The following is a 21,535-nucleotide window of genomic DNA, read 5'->3' as shown; positions in this document are numbered from 1 at the left end:
TCTCAGCTCTGGTTCTCTTGGAGCAGTGGGATTACCAAGTCTCTAGCAACGCATGGTAGAAAAGTCTCAGCTGGGCAAGGCCAGGTGGATACTAGGGCCTGAGCCTGAAAGAGATGTAATGATGGTGTGGCCCACTCCTCTCCACAGATACCTGGGCAAAGAGGGCTGGGCACCAGCATCCTACCTAAAGAAGGCCAAGGATGACCTGCCAACCCGGAAAAAGAATCTGGCAGGCCCCGTGGAGATCATTGGGAACATCATGGAGATCAGCAACCTGTTAAACAAGAAGACGTCTGGGGACAAGGAGACTCCACCAACTGAAGGCGAAGGCTCTGAGGCCCCCATTGCCAAAAAGGAGATAAGCTTGCCCATCCTGTGCAATGCTTCCAATGGTAGTGCCCTCGGTGTCCCTGAGAGGACCGTCTCCAAACTGGCCCAGGGCTCTCCAGCTGTAGCCAGGATTGCCCCTCAGAGGGCCCAGATCAGTAAGCACATCACTGACCTTCAGGTCCTGGCCACAGAGCTCTTTATAGTGGGGGCAGAGAGTACAAGGAAGGCCAGAAGAGAGAGTGGGACCTAAGCTACAGACTGAGGGATCCTGGGCCCTTAGGCTGTCAGCTCAGGTCATTCTCATCACCAGTGGAGAAGGCAGGGGAGTGTGTGGCTGTGCCTCTCCCAGCCGTCTCTCTGAAAGTGAGTCACATGAGTGCAGGCTGTTAGCATTGCCCCAACCCTAGAGACCAGGAACAGCCACTCTTCAGAGGAATGTAGTCCAAGAGAAAGAAGTGGTTTCTTCACACTATAATAAAGACGTCAGGAACCTAGTGGTTGATGTATAGATGATTTGAAAATAAAGCCCTCAGTTCCCTGCTTTGTCAAGCACCTGCAGGGCTTCTGTTTGGAGTGAGAGATGGTAGGACATCTTCCTGGGACTTAACCAGGAAGTACTGGGTTGGAACCAGGGGTGTGCAACCACTGAGCTACATCCCTAGCCCTTTTTATTATTTATTTTGAGACAGGACCTTGCTGGATTGCAACTTGCAATCCTCCTACCCCAGTCTCCTGAGTCTCCAGGATTACAGCTCTTCCACCAGTTTCTAGAAACCTGAAAGAATGAGCTGAGACTTCAGCACTCTCCACAAAGTGGTTTCAACAGAGTTTATGCCAAGGATCTCCTTTAGCTGGGCATGGTGGTGCACACCTATAATCCCAGCTGCTGGAGGAAAGCTGTTTTTTCAGTTGAGCTCTTGACTTTGGTTCTGTTGGCCCTTGTGCATGAAACCTTTTAGATATCAGCTGGGAAGTTGTCATTAGGTGTCCCCTCTTGCCTAGCTCTGTGCTAACCTCTAAGGATTTAGAGTGAGCAAAAAATAGACATGCTGTTGCCCATTGCCTGAATGGAATTACTAAAGCCATGTCTCTTCTTCTAGGCTCCCCAAACCTAAGGACAAGACCTCCACCACGCCGAGAATCCAGCTTGGTATGCGTGCTGAATTTCTACTCCCTTTTTGTTCCTTTTCTGGGGCTCTTCTGGGGCTTCCAGCTTTGGGGGGCTGGAGGCACGGAGGGAAGCCTATAGATACCGGCCTTTCTCGGGGCCTGACTGGACTGTTTATAATCGGAAATGCACTGCGCTCCATGGCTAAATAAATCCATCCCAGCCACTGCACTGGCAGACATAAACATTTAGACTGGCCAGCAGCAATGTCCAACCAGGGCATTGCCAGGAGCTGGAAATGGGGCTGCTGTCCATGTTGCCTGGAAGACTTTCAGCTTTGCTTTGCTCAGGAATGCCTGGTGGATGTGGTGGATGTCAGAGCCTGGGAGGGCAGAGGGCAGATCTGTGAGTGCGGAGTTGCAAGGACAGGCTCACACCAAAGTTTATAGAGTGTCCCCACTGCTAGGTTCCGGGCTCTTACGGGTAGGGTTTCCTGGTGACCAGCATCTCAAGCAGGTAGATGTGCAGTCGGTCTAGGTCTTGGGGGACCCAAATGGTGGTGCCAAGCTGAGAGTCCTGGAACAAAGAACTGTCATCAGGGCTGTGGACAGATTGGAGCTTCAATCTGCCAGGCTTGGCTGTGCGTTCTACTTCCAACATGTTGATGCAGAGACCCTAGGCAAATCACTTATCCTCCTCAGGCCTCAATTTCCTTATAAGATAGGTACAGCCCTAGCTATCTCTTAGGGCTATCCTAAGGATAAGAAGCGATGCATAAGGCTGGCAGGCAATTTCTATTTCCCATATCAACTTGACTATGGGGTAGAATCTTCTGGTGTACGGGAAAAGATGCTAAGGTCACACCTGGGCTTAGCAGCAAATCACTGTGATCAGTGACATCTGCCCTTAGAGAGGGGATAGCATCAGTCCATGGAAGAGGAGACCTCTGTACATATAGGGCTTGGAAGATTTTGTTCCTTCCTTGCCCTAGCTATTGGCTTTCTTTTCCCCATGGGTTTACAACTGAACAATGGATTCTGCTTCCCTCCCATCTCTTTTAACACAAGCTAATTATTTTCAGGCAGACTTAATTTGTGTGAAAATGGGCTAATTCCTTCCACACACCAAATTCCAGGTTGCTGAGACAGGGCCACCGTCCAGGTAGGTTCTGAATCTCACCTGGCCAGGAAGCACAGGATCACAGAGCCAGGCACTGTGCAAGGAGGGTTGACTGATTCACACCCAGTCCCTGAAAACCAGCTCCCTCCCACCCTCATTCACTGTGCTCCAAGACAGCTCTGTTTTGTTTGTTTTGTTTTGTTTTTTGGTTTGGTTTTGGTTTTGATTTTGGTACTGAATTCAGAAGCACTCAGCCACTGAGCCACATCCCCAGCCCTATTTTGTATTTTATTTAGAGACAGGGTCTCAAGGAGTTGCTTAATGCCTCACTTTTGCTGAGCCTGGCTTTGAACTCACAATCCTCCTGCTTTAGCCTCCTGAGCTGCTGGGATTACAGGCTTGCTCCACCGCACTCGGCTAACAGATCTGTTTTTTTTTTGTTTTTTTTTTTATTGTTGGTTGTTCAAAACATTACATAGTTCTTGACATATCATATTTCATATTTTGATTCAAGTGGGTTATGAACTCCCATTTTTACCCCGTATACACATTGCAGAATCACATCAGTTACACTTCCATTGATTTACATATTGCCATACTAGTGTCTGTTGTATTCTGCTGCCTTTCCTATCCTCTACTATCCCCCCTCCCTCCCCTCCCCTCCCCTCTTCTCTCTCTACCCCCTCTACTGTAATTCATTTCTCCCCCTTGTATTATCTTTCCCTTTCCCCTCACTTCCTCTTGTATGTAATTTTGTATAACCATGAGGGTCTCCTTCCATTTCCATGCAATTTCCCTTCCCTCTCGCTTTCCCTCCCACCTCTCATCCCTGTTTAATGTTAATCTTCTTCTCATGCTCTTCGTCCCTACTCTGTTCTTAGTTACTCTCCTTATATCAAAGAAGACATTTGGCATTTGTTTTTTAGGGATTGGCTGGCTTCACTTAGCATAATCTGCTCTAATGCCATCCATTTCCCTCCAAATTCTATGATTTTGTCATTTTTTAATGCAGAGTAATACTCCATTGTGTATAGATGCCACATTTTTTTTATCCATTCATCTATTGAAGGGCATCTAGGTTGGTTCCACAGTCTTGCTATTGTGAATTGTGCTGCCATGAACATCGATGTAGCAGTGTCCCTGTAGCATGCTCTTTTTAGGTCTTTAGGGAATAGACCGAGAAGGGGAATAGCTGGGTCAAATGGTGGTTCCATTCCCAGCTTTCCAAGAAATCTCCATACTGCTTTCCAAATTGGCTGCACCAATTTGCAGTCCCACCAACAATGAGCAAGTGTACCCTTTTCCCCGCGTCCTCGCCAGCACTTGTTATTGTTTGACTTCCTAATGGCTGCCAATCTTACTGGAGTGAGATGGTATCTTAGGGTGGTTTTGATTTGCATTTCTCTGACTGCTAGCGATGCTGAGCATTTTTTCATGTGCTTGTTGATTGATAGTATGTCCTCCTCTGAGAAGTGTCTGTTCAGGTCCTTGGCCCATCTGTTGATTGGGTTATTTGTTATCTTATTGTCTAATTTTTTGAGTTCTTTGTATACTCTGGATATTAGGGCTCTATCTGAAGTGTGAGGAGTAAAGATTTGTTCCCAGGACGTAGGCTCCCTATTTACCTCTCTTATTGTTTCTTTTGCTGAGAAAAAACTTTATAGTTTGAGTAAGTCCCATTTGTTGATTCTAGTTATTAACTCTTGTGCTATGGGTGTCCTATTGAGGAATTTGGGGCCTGACCCCACAGTATGTAGATGGTAGCCAACTTTTTCTTCTATCAGACGCTGTGTCTCTGATTTGATATCAAGCTCCTTGATCCATTTTGAGTTAACTTTTGTGCATGGCGAGAGAAAGGGATTCAGTTTCATTTTGATGCATATGGATTTCCAGTTTTCCCAGCACCATTTGTTGAAGATGCTATCCTTCCTCCATTGCATGCTTTTAGCCCCTTTATCAAAGATAAGATAGTTGTAGTTTTGTGGATTGGTTTCTGTGTCCTCTATTCTGTACCATTGGTCCACCCGCCTGTTTTGGTACCAGTACCATGCTGTTTTTGTTACTATTGCTCTGTAGTATAGTTTGAAGTCTGGTATTGCTATACCACCTGATTCACACTTCCTGCTTAGCATTGTTTTTGCTATTCTGGGTCTTTTGTTTTTCCATATGAATTTCATGATTGCTTTAAACAGATCTGTTTTGATTGACAGGATTGGGATTAGGACATGAGGGTTTCAGGGGTGTTGACCTTTGGTCTTTGAGCTCTTCCTATGTCCCTTGCTGGACTAGAAGTTATCTACATATCTCAGTAAGTCTCTTAATGACCCTGTTATTAGTTCCATTTTGTAGATGAGGAAACTGAGGCTCAGAGAGTTGACATCAAGGGCCTCACACACAGCTGGTAAAATACTGGGACTGGAGCCCAGCAGTCTTCTAGGTCTTCCAATCACAGAAAAAGGGGCAGGGAGTGAGGGAGGCGGTGGTGGGGATCTACCCTGAGACTGAAAACAGTTGCCTCCTGCCACAGCACAGCTGCTTCCCCCTCCTCATCTCTTCCCTCCTCCCCGCTCCCAGTTGGTTTGCTTTAACCCCTTCTGTATGAAGTAGGTCACACACACCCAAAGCCCATTCTAATCAGTGGAGGCTAACTGAAGCTAGAATCCACAAGGGCATGTTGTCCATTGGGGTTAATGTTGGATGCCCGGCATCTCAGATCAGCTTCTGGCACCTGGGAGCCACTAGCAAATGGTAGTAGCATGAACAAATGAGGCCCACGTTAGCCTGGAACCATGAGCTGGGGCAAAAAAAAAACAAAAAGTGTCCTTGACTGTGGAGTTTAGATGTTGCTGTACAGGGGTCTAAAAGGCACTTGGGACCTCAGTGTGTTCTATCTGCCTTGGAGACAGTGTCCTGAGTTCTAATCGGGGCTTCCCTAACCTTTTGGCACTGTCAGAATGAGCAGCTGAAGACTTCTCCCCAACTCCACTGCCCCTTGCACTCCCACCTCAGCCTCCTAGAGATGGTGAGCTCCCAGGCCCCGCCCGGCTGCCAGGCCCCCCCACCTGCAGCCCCTCACCTTTCAACTCAGGAGGGAGTCGCTCCTCTCCGGGGGCAGTGCATGCATTTTGTCAGAGAATTTCTCCGCTTTATCGTTTTCATTTTGGGATCCAACTGTTGAGGCATCTGAAAACTGGCCCTCCAGAGATGGAAGCATAGAAACTCTAATATTAAGAGTAAGCATCTGCCAGCTCAGACCAGTCTCAAGTGAACCCTAGGTACCGCTGGAATCTCCTCAGGAGCGCAGCCTCTTGGGGATCGGCCCTGCAAGCGAGGACAGATGCCTGCGGGGCCAGCTGCTGTCCAGCTGGTCCAAACAGCCACACGCACATCCCCCAGCTGGAACGGGCACCGGTCCTTGGCCTTGTCGCCTCCCTGGTTAGCTGGATTTTGCTCAGTGTTCTCTTTCCACTTCAGGGGTTCCAGCTGCCGAAGCCACCAGAGCCCCCTTCTGTCGAGGTGGAGTACTACACCATTGCTGAGTTCCAATCCTGCATCTCTGATGGGATCAGCTTCCGTGGTGGACAGAAGGCAGAGGTGAGCCTTGGCCCAGACGCCGACGAGGGTTTCACTCATTGTGGACAAGGCCTGCATTTCCCATTTTATGTCTTGCTAGCAAGGTTCCTGGGACAAGAAGGGATGGTACAGAAACATGCCCCACAGTGAAGAGCACTTGCCTAAAGCTGGTCAGGGCCACAGTAGGGACTAGATGTGTGCCTCCACCTGTGCGCACTCATGGTGCCAGAGCGTGGGTGGGAGCTGAGAATGGATGCCTCAAAACAAAAGGCTGCTATGAGCACACAAGCTCCAAGGACAGGGATGAAATAAGATCCAACTCATTTTGTTTTTATGATGGCAGGGCTTCTCAGAGCCTAGGATAGGGTGGCACCCAGTCTATCATAGTGGTATTGCTGGGCCTGCTGTTTGTCCCCACAGCCTTTCCCTCCCAGGAGCACCGCAGGGGCCTGCACCCCACAGAACCCACATCGCGAAGTGCTGTTGTTGGGAGACTGTGGTCCAGGCCGGTGCAGTAACAACATACTGAAGCCCCAGTGTGGCCACATCTGCACCACAGGACCTCTGGCCTTTGATGCAGTCACTTCTTTCCCCCCAGGTTTTGAGTAATTGTCTCTAAAAGGGATACGAGACCCTGATGTGTACCCCCCACCACCACAGCTGGCCTCCTAGCATTAAACAATTCTATACACACACACACACCACACACACACCTGGGAAACCTTACAAGACTCCAGTGGATGGCTGCAACCATGGACAGTATCAAACCCAACATATACCGTTTTTTCCTGTATAGTCACAGTCGTGATAAAGCTGAACATATAAATTAGGCAGAGTAAGAGATCAACAATACCAACTAATAAAATACGACAATTACAACAATATACCATAATAAAAGTTACTTAAAACTTATGAATTGTATATTTCTGGAATTTTCCAGTTAATGGACCACAGGTAATGGCATCCTTGGAACACAAAACCTTGGCTAAGGGAAAACGACTGTACTTCATGTTTTATTGCTGAGCATGGTGTTCCAGGGGACAGAGAAGATTGTGACTGGTTCATTTCTCTGGAGTAGCTTTGTATGGCCATGCAGTTAAATCCGAGAGACATGTGTGAAGCTATCAGATTCACTGGGCTTCCTCTGCTGGCTGCAGAGCCGACACCCCAGCATGAATGTTTTCAACCACGTGTCTGGAACTTGGAACTATTTTCAAGAGAAATCATTCTCTCTAGTTCTAGGGTTTCCAGAAAAGCCTACAAACTTAGAATGTAGGTTTGGTGGGGCTGCAGAGGCATGGTCTCCAAAGAGCTCAATTTGTCGTTCTCCACTCTTCCTCTCTTCTTTCCTTCCCCCCACTCCATGGTGCCAGTGTTTTCATGCTCCCCAGCCCCAGAAGTCTTCCTTGGGACCTTTCCCTCCGCAAGTGTCCCACAATCCCAACTTATCTTCCCTTTACATTCCCCAGTTCAAATGAACCCCAGCACAACCAGCAGCTCATTCTGGTCATTAGCCCATCTTAGAAGTCAAGGAGGAAGCTCCTTGAACTAGTTTATAATAACATGGAAATGATTGAATAAAAGCCCCTCACCCTTTCTACAGGAAGGCATTCAACCCAAAGAAATCTCAGGTCGTGGAATTTCAGTAGGATTCTACAGTGAAATGACAGTAGTCAGGGGACACTGGGAGATGTTTTGCCAAGAGGCTCTGGCTTAGGCCTGTATGTCCCATTTCAATCCATCTATGACTTCCCTGAGACACCCTTTCAAGGGCCTCCCAGGGAGGACCTAGGAATATTGGGGGTGGGAGGAGGACTGGGTAGTGGAATGGTGGTGATTCTTTGTACATCTGGTTCCTTGGCAAGTAGGGCTTTGTAGGGACTGGGAACAGCGTGATGGTTTAGGGGAAGTGGAGGAGTTTTCTGTAGAGGAGGCCAGCTCAATACAGACTTGGAAGATTAGGGGACAGTAGAAACCCCTCAACCAGGAGATGTTAGAGGCAGGGTTTAAATTCTGATCTGTCATTTACTGCAGTGGGTCTTGGGCCACTTTCTCAAGGGCTCAGTTTCCCATCTGCAAAGCGGAGGTGATAGAGCCCAGTGTGAGGCCCCTCACCCGGGACACCACAAGGTTCCAGAGACCCTCTCAGCTCACTGGCCTGCCACCTCTTCCTCCCAGGTCATCGACAAAAACTCAGGCGGCTGGTGGTACGTGCAGATCGGTGAGAAGGAGGGCTGGGCCCCCGCGTCCTACATCGATAAGCGCAAGAAGCCCAACCTGAGCCGCCGCACGAGCACATTGACACGGCCCAAGGTCCCGCCGCCAGCACCCCCCAGCAAGCCCAAGGAGACCGAGGAGGGTCCTGTGGGTACCAACGAGAGCCAGGATTCCCCACTGAAGCTCAAGTACGAGGAGCCCGAGTATGACATCCCCGCCTTTGGCTTTGACTCCGAGCCGGAGCTGAATGAGGAGCCCACAGAGGACAGAGGCTCCGGAGACCGGAAGCCTGCCCAGCCCCGTAGACCCTCACCTGCCTCCTCCCTGCAGCGGGCCCGCTTCAAGGTGGGCGAGTCTTCAGAAGATGTAGCCCTGGAAGAGGAGACCATCTATGAGAATGAGGGCTTCCGGCCATATGCAGAGGACACCCTGTCGACCAGAGGCTCCTCTGGGGACAGTGACTCCCCAGGTGGCTCCTCACTGTCCCTTGCCAGGAAAAACTCGCCCAAGTCGGGCTCCCCAAAGTCATCATCGCTCCTAAAGCTCAAGGCAGAGAAGAACGCCCAGGCAGAACTGGGGAAGAACCACTCCTCGGCCTCCTTTTCCTCGTCCATCACCATCAACACCACCTGCTCCTCCTCTTCCTCCTCTTCCTCCTCCCTGTCAAAGAACAGTGGTGACCTGAAGCCCCGCTCTGCCTCGGACGCAGGCATCCGTGGCACTCCCAAGGTCGGGGCCAAGAAGGACACTGATATGAGGGCTGGGCTGACCTCCTGTGCCCGGGGCAAGCCATCTGTCCGGCCTAAGCCCTTCCTGAACCGGGCAGAGTCACAGAGTCAAGAGAAGATGGACATCAGCACTTTACGACGCCAACTGAGACCCACAGGCCAGCTCCGGGGGGGCCTCAAGGGCTCAAGGAGTGAGGATTCAGAGCTGCCCCCACACACAGCCTCCGAGGGGCCCAGTGAGGGGGCCAGGAGAGGCTCAGCCGACATCATCACCCTCCCGGCCACTGCTCTCCCGGGTACCCCCAAGAAGGAGTGGGAAGGGCCAGCCACCTCCTACGTGACATGTAGTGCCTACCAGAAGGTCCAGGACTCGGAGATCAGTTTCCCTGCTGGCGTGGAGGTGCAGGTGCTGGAGAAGCAGGAGAGTGGCTGGTGGTATGTGAGGTTTGGGGAGCTGGAGGGCTGGGCCCCTTCCCACTACCTGGTGCCCGATGAGAACGAGCAGCCCAACACCCCTGGCAAAGAGCAGGATGTGCTAAAGAGCAAGCAGAATGAGGGCAAGTCAGACAGCCTGGAGAAGATCGAGAGGCGGGTGCAGGCGCTCAACACCGTCAACCAGAGCAAGAGGGCCACACCGCCTATCCCCTCCAAGCCCCCGGGAGGCTTTGGCAAGACATCAGGTGCTGTGGCGGTGAAGATGAGAAACGGTGTGCGACAGGTAGCAGTCAGGCCCCAGTCGGTGTTTGTGTCCCCACCACCCAAAGACAACAACCTGTCCTGCGCCCTGCGGAGGAACGAGTCACTCACAGCCACCGACAGCCTGAGAGGCGTCCGCAGGAACTCCTCCTTCAGCACAGCACGCCCAGCGGCCACGGAGGCCAAGGGTCGCCTGGCGGAGCGGGCCGCCAGCCAGGGCTCCGACTCACCCCTGCTGCCCACACAGCGCAATGGCATCCCTGTGTCCCCTGTGCGCCCCAAGCCCATTGAGAGGTCCCAGTTCATCCACAATAACCTCAAAGATGTGTACGTCTCTATTGCAGACTATGAGGGGGATGAGGAGACCGCAGGCTTCCAGGAGGGGGTGTCCATGGAGGTACTGGAGAGGAACCCCAATGGCTGGTGGTACTGCCAGATCCTGGATGACGTGAAGCCCTTCAAAGGCTGGGTGCCCTCCAACTACCTGGAGAAAAAGAACTAACCGAGGTTGTACAGTCACTCCAGCCTCTGTGCCACTGTACCCGCCACTGGATGAGCAGTGACATGCAGACCAAAGGGGAAGGACAAAATGGGAGGGGGTGGGGGAAGAACAACATTAAGCCCTGCAGATGTGGGACCTGAAAGATGGCCCGCCTCCCAGCTGTTGCCTGGAAGGGAGGATACATTGAATAGGGGAGGAATGACCTGGAACCCAGAGATGAGAAAGCTGGGACCTACGTGTGCACTTTGGTGACTTCATTGATGGACTACATGTCATTTGGGACAGGCCATGTGGGAAACCCCAATTGTGCCTTTGCTGCAAATCTGGAAAAGATGTGGTCATAGGGGGGCCTCCAGCATCCTGCCCGTTGGGCTGTTTTGGTGGCTACCATGTTGCCACCAGAGGTAGCCTTTGTATTGTCCTTATCCGTGTTTATGGATTGTGCTGTTTCCCAGGGATTGCCACCATCCACCATGGCTGGGTGCATATGAAGACCCCACAGGCCCTGGGACTTGGAGTTGTCTCCTGAGCTCACGTCTCTCTCGGGGCCAGGCCACTATCAGTGTCTGAGAGTTAAAAAAAAACACAGTTCCCATGTGCCACAAGAACTACCTTCTTAGCTGTCATTGCCCCGGCCTTGAGAAGAGAGTCCGCCCTCCTTGGGGTACCCCATGGAGGACACAGTGCTGGAGTTAGAGAGGGTAGGGGAAGTCATCAGGCTGTCCGTCATCAGCACAGACTACTTGGGTATTTTTGGGTGAGCAGTTCCTTTGCATGTTTCGGGAGAGGTTTGTTGACTTGGGGTTTATATGTCAGGCCTTTGGTTTGGGTCTTATTTTAGGCGTTGTTTGGGCACCCTGGGGGGTCAGCCTCACATGGGAACAGAAGGGGTGGAGGGTGGGCTTTTCTGTTGTACTCTGTGGAGGGGTGTTTTGTATTTGGCTTCCCATTCTCCCCTCCATAAGCCACGTCGTTTCGTTTGGTTTCCACTGTGTGGACTTTGCCTGCGCGGCACTTGCCGGAGGGATTTGGGGCTGGGTAAGCCCAGGTCCCAGTCTTGGCAAAACAGAGAAACTGTCCTTCTGGTTCCTGCCCAACCTTGGTGGGGCAAAAACCCACCCCGGGAGGGAGGAAGGTGTTGTTAGGAGCCAGACCTTTGGAGAGAAGGCAGCGCCCAGACTGCTGGGTGGCTGCCATTCTGTGTATGTTCTCCCACCGGGGCAGGGCCGAAAGCCTTACAGAGACTGTGGTGAAGCAGCCGTGGCCCCCACCCTGGGTGGAGGGGACCCCAGCTGGGCCTCCTGGGTCAGACTGGAGCAGACACCACCAGCCACTCCTCTGGCCTACTGGCAATGCCATAGTTGCTCGCGAAGAAGGAGGACCCTGTGCCTGGAGCCAGTCTGGTCTTCCCGGGGGCAGTGCCCCAGAGAAGAGAGAAGCAAGAGAGTGACATTTCCTGCAGGTCTTCTGTCAACTTTGGGTTGTTTTTCCGTTGTTGATATCTCAGAGGGACTCTCCAGAAAGAAGCCCAGCCAGCTTCTCCAAGGACTCACCCTTTGTTGGGAGTGGATTTCCGCACGTGCCTTTGATTTCAGACAGACCAGGCTTCATAGCCACCGAATGAGCTGCCAGAATCACCAGACTAAGGGCTGTGGTTTCCTACAGAGGAGGGAAGCCCTGCCCTCACCTGCTCCCCCGAGCAGGCCTCACCCTCTCCCCCCACCTCCAGGATCCCAGAGGCCTTGCCTGGGATCCCCGAGCCCTCGCCCCTCGCCACACACTGATCCTGGCAGCTGTAGCCAACTGCTCGTGTTCTTTGTCAGAGGGCCGTGGTGAGATTGTTTTGTTTCCTTTTGTTTTGTTCGTGAGTTTGTTTAAAATCAAAATTAGATATTTTCTTCTGCTGGACAGTATTAAATAGAGCAGGATGTTGAGTTAATCTGCTAGAATGCAGTACTAATGGTAGTGGATTAGTGTCTTCATATTAATATTATTTTTACTTATTTGAACAATAATGATAAAGAAGTGGTTCATTATTTTTTAATTAATGCACTTTAAGGTGGAATGGAAAGAAACCCAGAGAGCAAAGTGCATTACTTAAAGATGCAGTATATACTTTTCTCATTTTTAAACAGCACATATTTATTAAAAGAAAAAAAAGTAATTTATGATTATTTAAAATAAAATTTAAAAGTAGAGTGTCTGTCGGGTTAAAGGACCTTCCACATAGCTGCCTTCCTGGGGAGGGCCCGTGGCCTCGCTCCACAGATGTCCGCTCTGAGCCAGTTGAATCACTAGCACACCACCACCGGCCAGGCCCGGAGGGAGCACAGCACATGGTGGCTGCCAAGTACAGAGCATCTCAGTTGGACTGGACCAACCACAGTGCTCCCCAGAGCCTGCCTCCCCTGCCCCATGTGTGCATCTGCCCCGTCAGGCTCTCTACCACCCACCAGTCCCCCAGCCCCTCAAGGACCCCCTCTCCTTGATTCCCAGTGCCCTGAAGCCAGAGAGTCATTAAAAAGCAGGGCTGGAAGGGACCCTGGAGGTTGCTCCATCCCATCCCTTCCTGTTACTGCAGCCCAAGGACAGGAAGTGACTTTCTCAAAATCACACAGCTAGTTAATGGCAGACTCCCCACTGCATTAATCCTGTGTCCTTCCCGCCCCCATTATAGCTTATTCTGTGGTCGTCATGTTTACATTGTGACATCCAGCCCCAAGGATGGCTGGGAGTTGCTCAGGCATCCAGGAAAAGTGGGAAATGCTGCCACCTGGTGATATCACGTAGATTTGGGCAGTGAACAGGGATCGCCACGCCCTCGTCTAGACCCCACTCCTGACCCCTCCCCTTCAGCCCCTGCCTCCCAGCACAGCAGAAGCCCTGCAACCCAAAGGATATTAATACTTGAAGTAAGAAGGGTGCATGCCAGTCCTTCTCAGATATGGCCAGGGGGTGCCAAGCCTTGTGCCCCTGGACTCCTAGCCCTACCCTGGGCAAGAGGGCCTTTCCCTAGAGCTACTGAGCTGCTTTGTGACATTGGAGGAAACTGCCAGCAGCAGCGGAGGAGGGAGGGGGCCTGGAGTTCTGACCCACCAGGAGGAAAACCAAATCGGACTAAAAGGAAAGAAAAATGAAATCTCAGCAGCGTCCAAACCTAGTTTTCCATTAGTTGCAATTGAAAATGTGAAATGACATTGTATTGCTGTATACTGCAACTTTAACCATAATGAGCCCTTCTGCGGTCATTATTGAGGTTTATATAATGCCCGAAGTTGCATCCTTTGGTGCTTTGTTTTTCTATTCAGTTTAAAGACCTTTTTCTTTTATTACAAGGGGAAAAAAATACGTCTTCATCTCTCTCCCACCTTGTCCTTCTTTGTCTCGGCAGGCCTGGCGTGTTGCCTGGCTCCTCTGTGCTCAAGAGGAAGCTGGAAAGGGGCACCCCTGAGCAGCAGGTGTGCGGTCTGCCTTGGGGTTCCCCTCCACCCAGCGGGCTTTGTTTGCCAGGCTTCAGCCTGTCCAACCCCCGCCTGGCTCCAAAGATTTCTCTCTTCCTCTCTTCTCCATCTTGACGAAGGCATTATATAGAATCGTTGTAATCACTTTCAGATGTTAGAGCAGCATATTTTACTGGCATTTGTATCCATCGCTTTCCTCAGTAAGGCATGTTACTACTTTCATCATCTTAAGGAAAAAAGACAAGGGAATTTCGATCCAACGTTATTTTCATATTACTAGTACTTGCAGAGTAGGCGTAGAACTATTTAAGTTTAGATTTTGGTTTGGTAGTTTTGTTTTTAAGGGGGGAAAATGAAATAGCCCCTACTTTTCCTGTTTTTGTATTTAACTAATATATTATTTCTTTAAGGTTACTCACTTCCCCTACCCCTTTCAAATACTTTGCATTCTCAATTGAAATGAAAACAATCTGAGAGACAGGAAAAGTGCAATATTACCAAGAGGGATGCCAGGGCTTATTGGCATGGTGGAGAAAGACCCCATGGTCCAGTCTGCAGAAAGTTGGAGGAGGACTGCTGGGAGGAATCGGAACTGTGGAACTGACAGGTGGGCTTTGGGGTTTGATGTTTTAGCCCTCTCCCTCTCCTGCTTCCCTGGCAAGATGGTAGGGGGTCCCCACCAGAGGGCAACCCCTGTTACTATTGGGTATCATCCACCCGGAAGAAAGGGATTCAGGGAAGAGGTGTGGGGGCTCTTGACCTCCTGGGCCCAGTCTCCAGAGCAGAGTGAGGACATCCAGGAACTGTTCCTTGTTTTCATTTCCATTGTTTCCAGCCAGCTGCTCAGAGAGACCTGTCCTAAAAATGCCTCCCAGCAGCCCTCTACCCCATTCCCCCTGCCCCCAGTCTCCTGATGTTTGGGCTGTGATCCTTTTGATGTATGTCTGAATCTTTCTAAAACTATGAAACCTCAGTTCAGTTTATGGGCAGGAAACCTAGATGTAACCAAACCCATCTGGAGGGTGTGGGCACCGAGGCCTACCCCAGGGAGATGGAATTCCCGCAGACCTGCAGCAGGGCCCAGTACTGAGCCCAGCCCATTCATCTCAGCGACTTCAGCCTGAGCAGCAAGCCCTGCCTGTGCTCCACACCCAGACAGTCTGCGGGAGTTCTCGGAGAAGACTCAGAGGGGTCTACTTAGGTCTCTGCAGACAGATGCCCCCACAACAGGTACCAAGCCAGATGCCTCCTTTCTTGGTGCTGATAGAGAAAGTGGCAGGCTGGGAAGTCTCCTGGGGTCCAGACCAGGAGCTCTGCCCCTCAGGGCAGCAGGCATGCCCTTGCTGGTTTGTCCCCTCCACCTCCAGTACTGTACGTTTGCTGCTCCAACCCCATATTTGGTGAATTTCTGTACAGACATCTATCTCTGTGCCCAGAGTAGGACTCAAGCCCCTGTGTGAGTCTCCCTTGGAATGACACATCTACACAGCCAATCATCTTTGAGAGTCTTGATGCAGAGCTCTCTAGAAAGAGAACTGTCCACATCGCTAAAAAATTACGATTCCCTCACTTTTTTGAGGGTTGTGAGTTGAGTGTGTGTGCACACATGTGTGCATGCATGTGTGCGTGTGAGTGTTGGTAATTTCCCGCTTGAACTAATAACATGGGGTTAGAGAAAAAGAAAAAATAATAAAAACCACCGGGCAAGCTGTCTCCACTGAAAAGTCCTTGGCATTGGGCAGGTCCCAAGGGACTCGCGCTTCTGGCATCAAGTCTGTGTGTCATTCATACACACAATTTTTGGCTGGAGAGTGCAATGTGTCTTTTTTTTTTTTTTGTAATAATATTATTATTTAGTTGGAAACTTCACACTGGCGTTATCAGGTCTAGCAGAAGCAGCCTAGGCCATCGTCCCAGGCTCCAAATGAAGATGTGGAAAAGAGATACCACTGGGTGTGGAAGTGTTGGTGGTTCCATTAGGTCACCGACCTGCAGACGAGAGTCACCTTACAGGCTCCCACCTCTCACCCTATGAGTCATCAGTCTGAGATTCCCTGATACAAGCACTGCTGACCCTTTGGTTCTCATTTCTGAGGGCAGGCAGAGTGGGCGGGGTGAGAACTGATTCTCAGTGTGCACAGCAAGACCTGCGCATGCGGACACCGGCTGAATATTTCAGGAAAGTAGCGTGGAGGGCTCCCCTGGACCTGACCGAGCTTTTTGGCTAAATCTCCTCACTGAGGCAGTGCCATATTTCTCTGTGGTTCCCAAGCTCCATGATCAGAGCCAGTGAGAGGACAGGGTCAGTAACCTACAGCCTTGGGGGAAATGGCCCCAAGTTTTAACTTCTCTCCAGCTTTGTCCTACATGCCTGGAGTCCCCAGGCCACAAGGCACAGGATGGTGCTTATAGACTGGGTCAAGGGCTTTACCTTCCAAGGCCTTGATCCCAGCCTACCTGTAAGGCCAGGATTAGCATGCAGTCCTCCTTCCCCTGTTCCATCTAAATCTCATGTTTGCACTTGACAATCAGCACCCTCTCCCTTCCCAGTCCTAAAACTGAGTGGCCTTTGAGAGTAGGGTCCCCTGTACTGGAGGCCCCTGCCTTGCTCCCAGATCCACCCTGGCCAATGGGCTAGGCCTCAAGAGGTATGTGTGAGAGAAAAGTGATTCAGAGCAAAAGGGTTGATTGAGCACGTTGAAGCCAGTGAGAGGCACGTTGGCAAGAGTGTGTGCACGTTTGGGGTGGCTGGGGCTTCCCATCCCTTCACTGGGAAGGAAGCTTCCAAAAGAGGATATCTTCCAGACAGAAGAAGGTGTAGGAGGGCTGAAAGAGGGCTCGGAGGTTTGTTTTTGTCTTTATTTATTAGAAATGAGGAAGAGGTTGATGGTGAGTGTTTCAGGAAGAAGAGAGAAAGCAGGTAGACAGGAAGCTTCATGATCCAACATGCAAGGGTCCAGTCAGAGCTGGAGGTGGGACAGTCTTCGAAACCTAGCCATAGAAGAAGCTGGCCAAAGGAAACTACCATTCGCTGGGTCTCAGGGAATGGTTACTGATCTACTTCGTGGGGAAGGGGTGCTGCAAGCTGTTTCCAGGAGAGTTACGTTCATTTCCCAGGTTCCCATCGGAGTCTTTCCACTACCCTTTGCCTATTCCAGAGCCAGTCTCAAACTTTACAAATCAGAACAGTGACCATGACAGGCCATGCAATAGGGATCTGCCATCCCAAACTGGACTCCACCTGGGAGGAAGGTGGCCTCACTCATCTTTCTGTTGATACCAGTTGTTCCAAAGGCACTCTGTTGGTCACCGGGGGTGGTTCCATTTGCAGAGTTTGCCTCCCTGGTATGAAGTAGACCAGGTGAGATACACACCCACCCGTGGATATGTGCTCTTCCATTTTTTAGTGGCTTCTAACTAGGGCACGCTGTTCTTAGAGTTTATTCCATTCTTGCATTTACAGCTGTTCTCTGCAGTAGGTTTTCTTTAAATCCAGGATGCCAGATGGGGAATGGGTATCCCTGCCAGGTACCGACAGGTCTACAGGAAGGCGACTTCTCAACATGACAGAGTGGCCATCCCGGAACCAGGGTCTGAAGTAAAATGGTGGGTGTCACTGGGCTCCAGAATTGCAAGGAACTCCTAGTGGTGTCTACTCACCCCACCCAGCCCTTAGTGGGCTCTTAGTGGGAGAAGCCCTTCCTCTGGGTTTTTCCCTCTTCCGCCTCAGCAGAGAAGCTGGAGAGAAGGGCAGTAAGTGCAGTGCCGTCAGGGTGAGTGCAAATCATCCCAGGATCCATGGTGGTGCTAAACTATCTCCATGTTTCTGATATTTTTAATAGTGAAGTTTTTTTTTTTATCTCATCACAAAAATGCAGTGTCCTTGGGGAAGGGACTCAGCCCCTTGGCCTGCCACTTTCCAGGTGTCCTTTATCACTTTGACGGGACTCTTCGGTCTGCAGAGATGCTGTCTTGGCATGCTTCTAGACTGTAAGATTTGGGTTGTTTTGTTTTGTATTTTGTTTATGTTTACATGCATCTTGTATTTCCCTAAAAACTAAATAAAGTTTTTTGACCTTTTTAACTGTACATAATCACCTAATTCTCCCTCACTCAGCTGGATAGCAGAGGTCCCTCTAACCCAAACTCAGCACAGACTCCAGAATCCCAGGCCTCTGAAAGGACTCAGGAGGGGGATGTATGTCCCTACTATGAGAATCAGACAAATTTCCCCAGCCCCATCCATGCCTCGGGGGTGGCCAAGCTTGGGTCCTCAGCTTGAACCCCTGAACCCACTGAACCCACCTATCTGTACTAAACTGCAGTAAGCAGAGCGGCATGGTCCTGGGTTCAAGACCAGGCTGAGCCTGGGAGGCCAGGATACAGGGTGGGTAGGCAGATATCCCATGTGCCTCTGAGGCCTGGCCCTGCCAAATAAGTGCAATTTCAAGGTGGTGTGCCCACACCTTGGGATCAGTTTGGCTGTCTTCCTACCGCCCCTACTTCCAGCTACTCAGATGTGCTTAGCATATCTTAGAAAGTTCCTCCAGGGGTCCCTGTCCAGTGACTTTCCTTTTCTCCCCAGCTGTACCACCAGTGTGGTTTAGGCCTCTGCACCCACCAATAAGAAAATAGTTGAGTTTCAGCCACTGGAGAGGCCTGAGTTTAGGGAGGACACAGCCAGCCCTGCTCACCTGGAAGGAAGACCTGTCATTCCCTCACTTTCCCCTAGGTGGTGCCACCACCCCACAGGCTCCTATCCAGGTTGGGCCTGCTCAGCCTTGAGAAGCCCAGCATCCTCCTGGGCTCCCACTGCATGGACCACACCCTGCTCCCACAGACCCAGGCTTCCGAGGCCACCAGGAGAACCAGGGCTTCTCGCTTCCAACTTACAGGGCTCACCAGTACCATGGCCCCTGCTGAACAAGCCACAGGTACTGTTCTGGCCCACAACTCCTGGGAGCCTGGCCTGATTGTCTCAGCCACCTTGGGGCCTCAGAGGCCCACTGTTTTCTCCCAGGGCCACACTTTGGGTAACCCCACCCACACATATGTATGCCCACATACACACGGGCCCTCCCTCTCAGCCTCCACAGCACAGCAGAGCCCTCGGGCTGGTAGAAATCACCTTTATTCACAATCACAGCGACCCCATGGGGGAGTTCACAAAGGTGTGAGGCAGTGGCTACCCCTGCACTAACAGTGGATGATGGCTTCTCCCCAGCCCCCGGCGGGGCAGCCCCTGCATGCACTTGGACCTTTCACCTCTGGGACCTGTGCCTCTCTGACTGATGGGGCCACCTGCTGGCCCCAGCCCACTCCTGCCGCAGGTCTGAGAGGCAGGGTCCGGGAAGGCAAGACCCAGAGTGGTCCAGGGACTTCTCCAAGGTGCCTGTAAGTCCAGTGCAGGTGCCTGTCTGGCCAAGAGTCCTGTCCCATGCTTCCATCACACCGCCTCTTGGCAATACCCCACAGAGAACTCCCAAGAGCCATACAGAAAGTCTGCCCCCACAAAACAGCCACCTCACACAGGAAGCTGAGGCTCAGGGCAGCTGCCTGGCCAGGGCTAGAGCCCCAGGCTCTGCCAGTCAAGGGAGAGGCTGTCTCTGAGGGTACACTAGAGTCACCTGATGACAGGAGGCTGGGAAGCAGGGGGGCTAGGCCAAGACTGCACTGGCCCAGCCCAGAACAGGTGGCCAGGGCTGAGGTGACCACAACCTCAGAACAGGTAGGGCAGGAGCCAGGACCTTGCTCCAGGGTGGAGAGCCTTTCCCAGAGCAGGTTCCCTGCCCTCCTATGACAAGGGTCCCCCGGTCCTTCGCTGGCCCATGCTAGGCTCCCTGCCTGCACCCTCTTGGAGCATTTGATGTCCTTATGGAAAGGAGACTCCTGGGCCATTTGCGATTCCAGAGCCAACCATGATAACCCAGCTTCTGCTCGGGAAGGAAGGGCACTTCATGGTGCTGGGTGACCTACCAGCCCCAGGGCACTGTGGAGGTTCAGTGCGCCTCTCTACAAAATGGACACCGTTTGCCAGGAAGTGGCCCAATTTGGCCCTTTTAGATGGAGTTCCAACTTAGGCTGGCCGTGAGCTTCCCAGATGGGGCCTGGGGAAGATCTGAGTGATGATAACCACTACTGTCCCCGCGCCAGCACCCATATACAGGACGGCATTTCTAGGGGCTCAGGAGATGGGAACTCACCCACAAACCAATAAAACCCACCAACCAAATAAATAAATAAATTAAAATAAGGGAAAAGGCTGGTCATCGTTAGGGACACCCCACCTTCACCAGGAGCCACGGCCCTTCCTTGGCACAGTACAGCCTCTGAGATCATCCTGGGCCCAGGCCAGTACTGAGATGCGGGAGGACAGGCGGGGGTGGGGGTAGCTGAAGACCTGTGCTTAGAGACCTTCACCAAAGACATACCTGTCCCCACCCCATACCAAAGGACACTCCTGCACAAGGGCAAGGGCGAGATGAATGGGACAGAACCATGGCTAGGAAGGAGTCCTTTCAGCCCAGAAGGGCCAGGGATCCAGAACCTAGAGCCCTCCACAGCCTGGGGTAAGAAGAGTTAACTGGCCTTCTTGTCCCCTGCTGCCAGTCCCAATAGGCAGGGAAGAGGGGAAAGAGAAGGTGGGTCCAGATCAGAGTGAGCAACTCAGGAGCCGCCCATTGTGGGCTGCTGTTGAGCAGGTTGTGCACTGCTCAAGAGTCACTGGCTAAAGGAGAAAATGGAGGCTAAAATCCAGTCCCTACTCCACTGACCAAGCCACATGCCCTGGCTTAGGGCAGCATCTGTCCACTAGAAGATCCACACTTTTTAATTCTCACCAAGGTGCCACATGGGCTACAGGGACCTCCTAGAATCTGCCCCAGATTGGGAAGGTGTAGGACAGGCTGACCTCAGTTTAACCCCTCGTCATGCAGGGAAGAACTGATGCAAAGAAGGGAAAGACTGGGGAGTGTGGCCTTTTCCCCTCTCTGCCCAGTGATGTGCTTCTGCCCCCGCCTTCCTGCCTCGGACCTGCTCCGTGCCCAAGCCTTCAGGAGCCTCCGGTTCCTGCGTCTAATGGAGGAGGATGAGGAAGAGAAGCGGCCCCGGGCTTGGCCCTCAGCAGCAGCCGGCTGATGTCTACAGAGGGGCCCTCCGGGCTAGGCGCTGCGGTAGGTCTTGATGATGTCCTTGATGGGGCGGCGGCAGATGGGGCAGCAGGCGTGCAGGGCCTTCTTGAGGCGCAGGCCGCAGGCGTAGCAGAGGCACATGTGACCGCACGTGTAGATGACCGTGTCCACCGCGTGCTCATAGCAGATCGTGCACTCGTCACTCCACTGGCCCACCCCCGGGGTCACTGGAGACTCGGGCAGGCTCACCGGTGAGTTGGGGGCTGTCCCTGGACACAGAGGGCATCGGTCAGGAGCAGATGTGGCTGGGTCCCCTGATTTCTCAGGCTCTCCACTCCTGCAGTCCCCAACAGCAGCACACACACAACCATGCACGCACTCAGTTACTCACACGGCCTCGACCCAGTATGCCTGGCACAGGGTTCACGGGAAGGGGGCCCCTGGCCTCTTGCACCCCAATCCATTTACGGAGACCTGCCTGTTCACCCCAACAACGCAACTTCCTGCACAAGGGATGACACTGAACGCGGGGCAGCCCCACTTCTGAACCACTCAGCCCCCAGATCAGGGGCCAGGGAAGCCATGAGCAGCAGGGAGGGAAAGAAGGAGGCATGGTGAAGGGAAGGGGCCCCAAATCTAAGGCAGATCCCTCCTGAGCTACCCTTTGGCAT

At 51.9% G+C, this 21,535-nt stretch overlaps 2 protein-coding genes across 6 annotated transcripts in view; one reads left to right on the top strand and one right to left on the bottom strand.

Moving 5' to 3' along the window:
- Positions 1–17,828, top strand: part of SH3PXD2A (SH3 and PX domains 2A) — a 228,236-nt gene extending 210,408 nt beyond the window's left edge. For all 3 annotated transcript variants that reach the window (XM_081267955.1, XM_081267954.1, XM_081267956.1), the window contains 4 exons: positions 148–485; positions 1,431–1,480; positions 6,032–6,151; positions 8,309–17,828. In XM_081267955.1, coding sequence (XP_081124081.1) covers positions 148–485; positions 1,431–1,480; positions 6,032–6,151; positions 8,309–10,273 — 2,473 coding nt within the window. In that variant the 3' untranslated portion in view covers positions 10,274–17,828. The remainder of the gene's footprint in view (positions 1–147; positions 486–1,430; positions 1,481–6,031; positions 6,152–8,308) is intronic.
- A 1,015-nt stretch (positions 17,829–18,843) lies between these two features.
- Positions 18,844–21,535, bottom strand: part of NEURL1 (neuralized E3 ubiquitin protein ligase 1) — a 72,327-nt gene continuing 69,635 nt past the window's right edge. For all 3 annotated transcript variants that reach the window (XM_081267958.1, XM_081267959.1, XM_081267957.1), the window contains exon 6: positions 18,844–21,133. In XM_081267958.1, coding sequence (XP_081124084.1) covers positions 20,895–21,133 — 239 coding nt within the window. In that variant the 3' untranslated portion in view covers positions 18,844–20,894. The remainder of the gene's footprint in view (positions 21,134–21,535) is intronic.

The sequence above is a fragment of the Spermophilus citellus genome (genome assembly GCF_964194105.1).
Source record: "Spermophilus citellus genome assembly, chromosome: 15".
NCBI classification, from domain to species: Eukaryota; Metazoa; Chordata; class Mammalia; order Rodentia; family Sciuridae; genus Spermophilus; species Spermophilus citellus.
The sequence above is the reverse complement of the archived record's forward strand: the minus strand, read 5'-3'. Positions and strand labels throughout refer to the sequence as shown.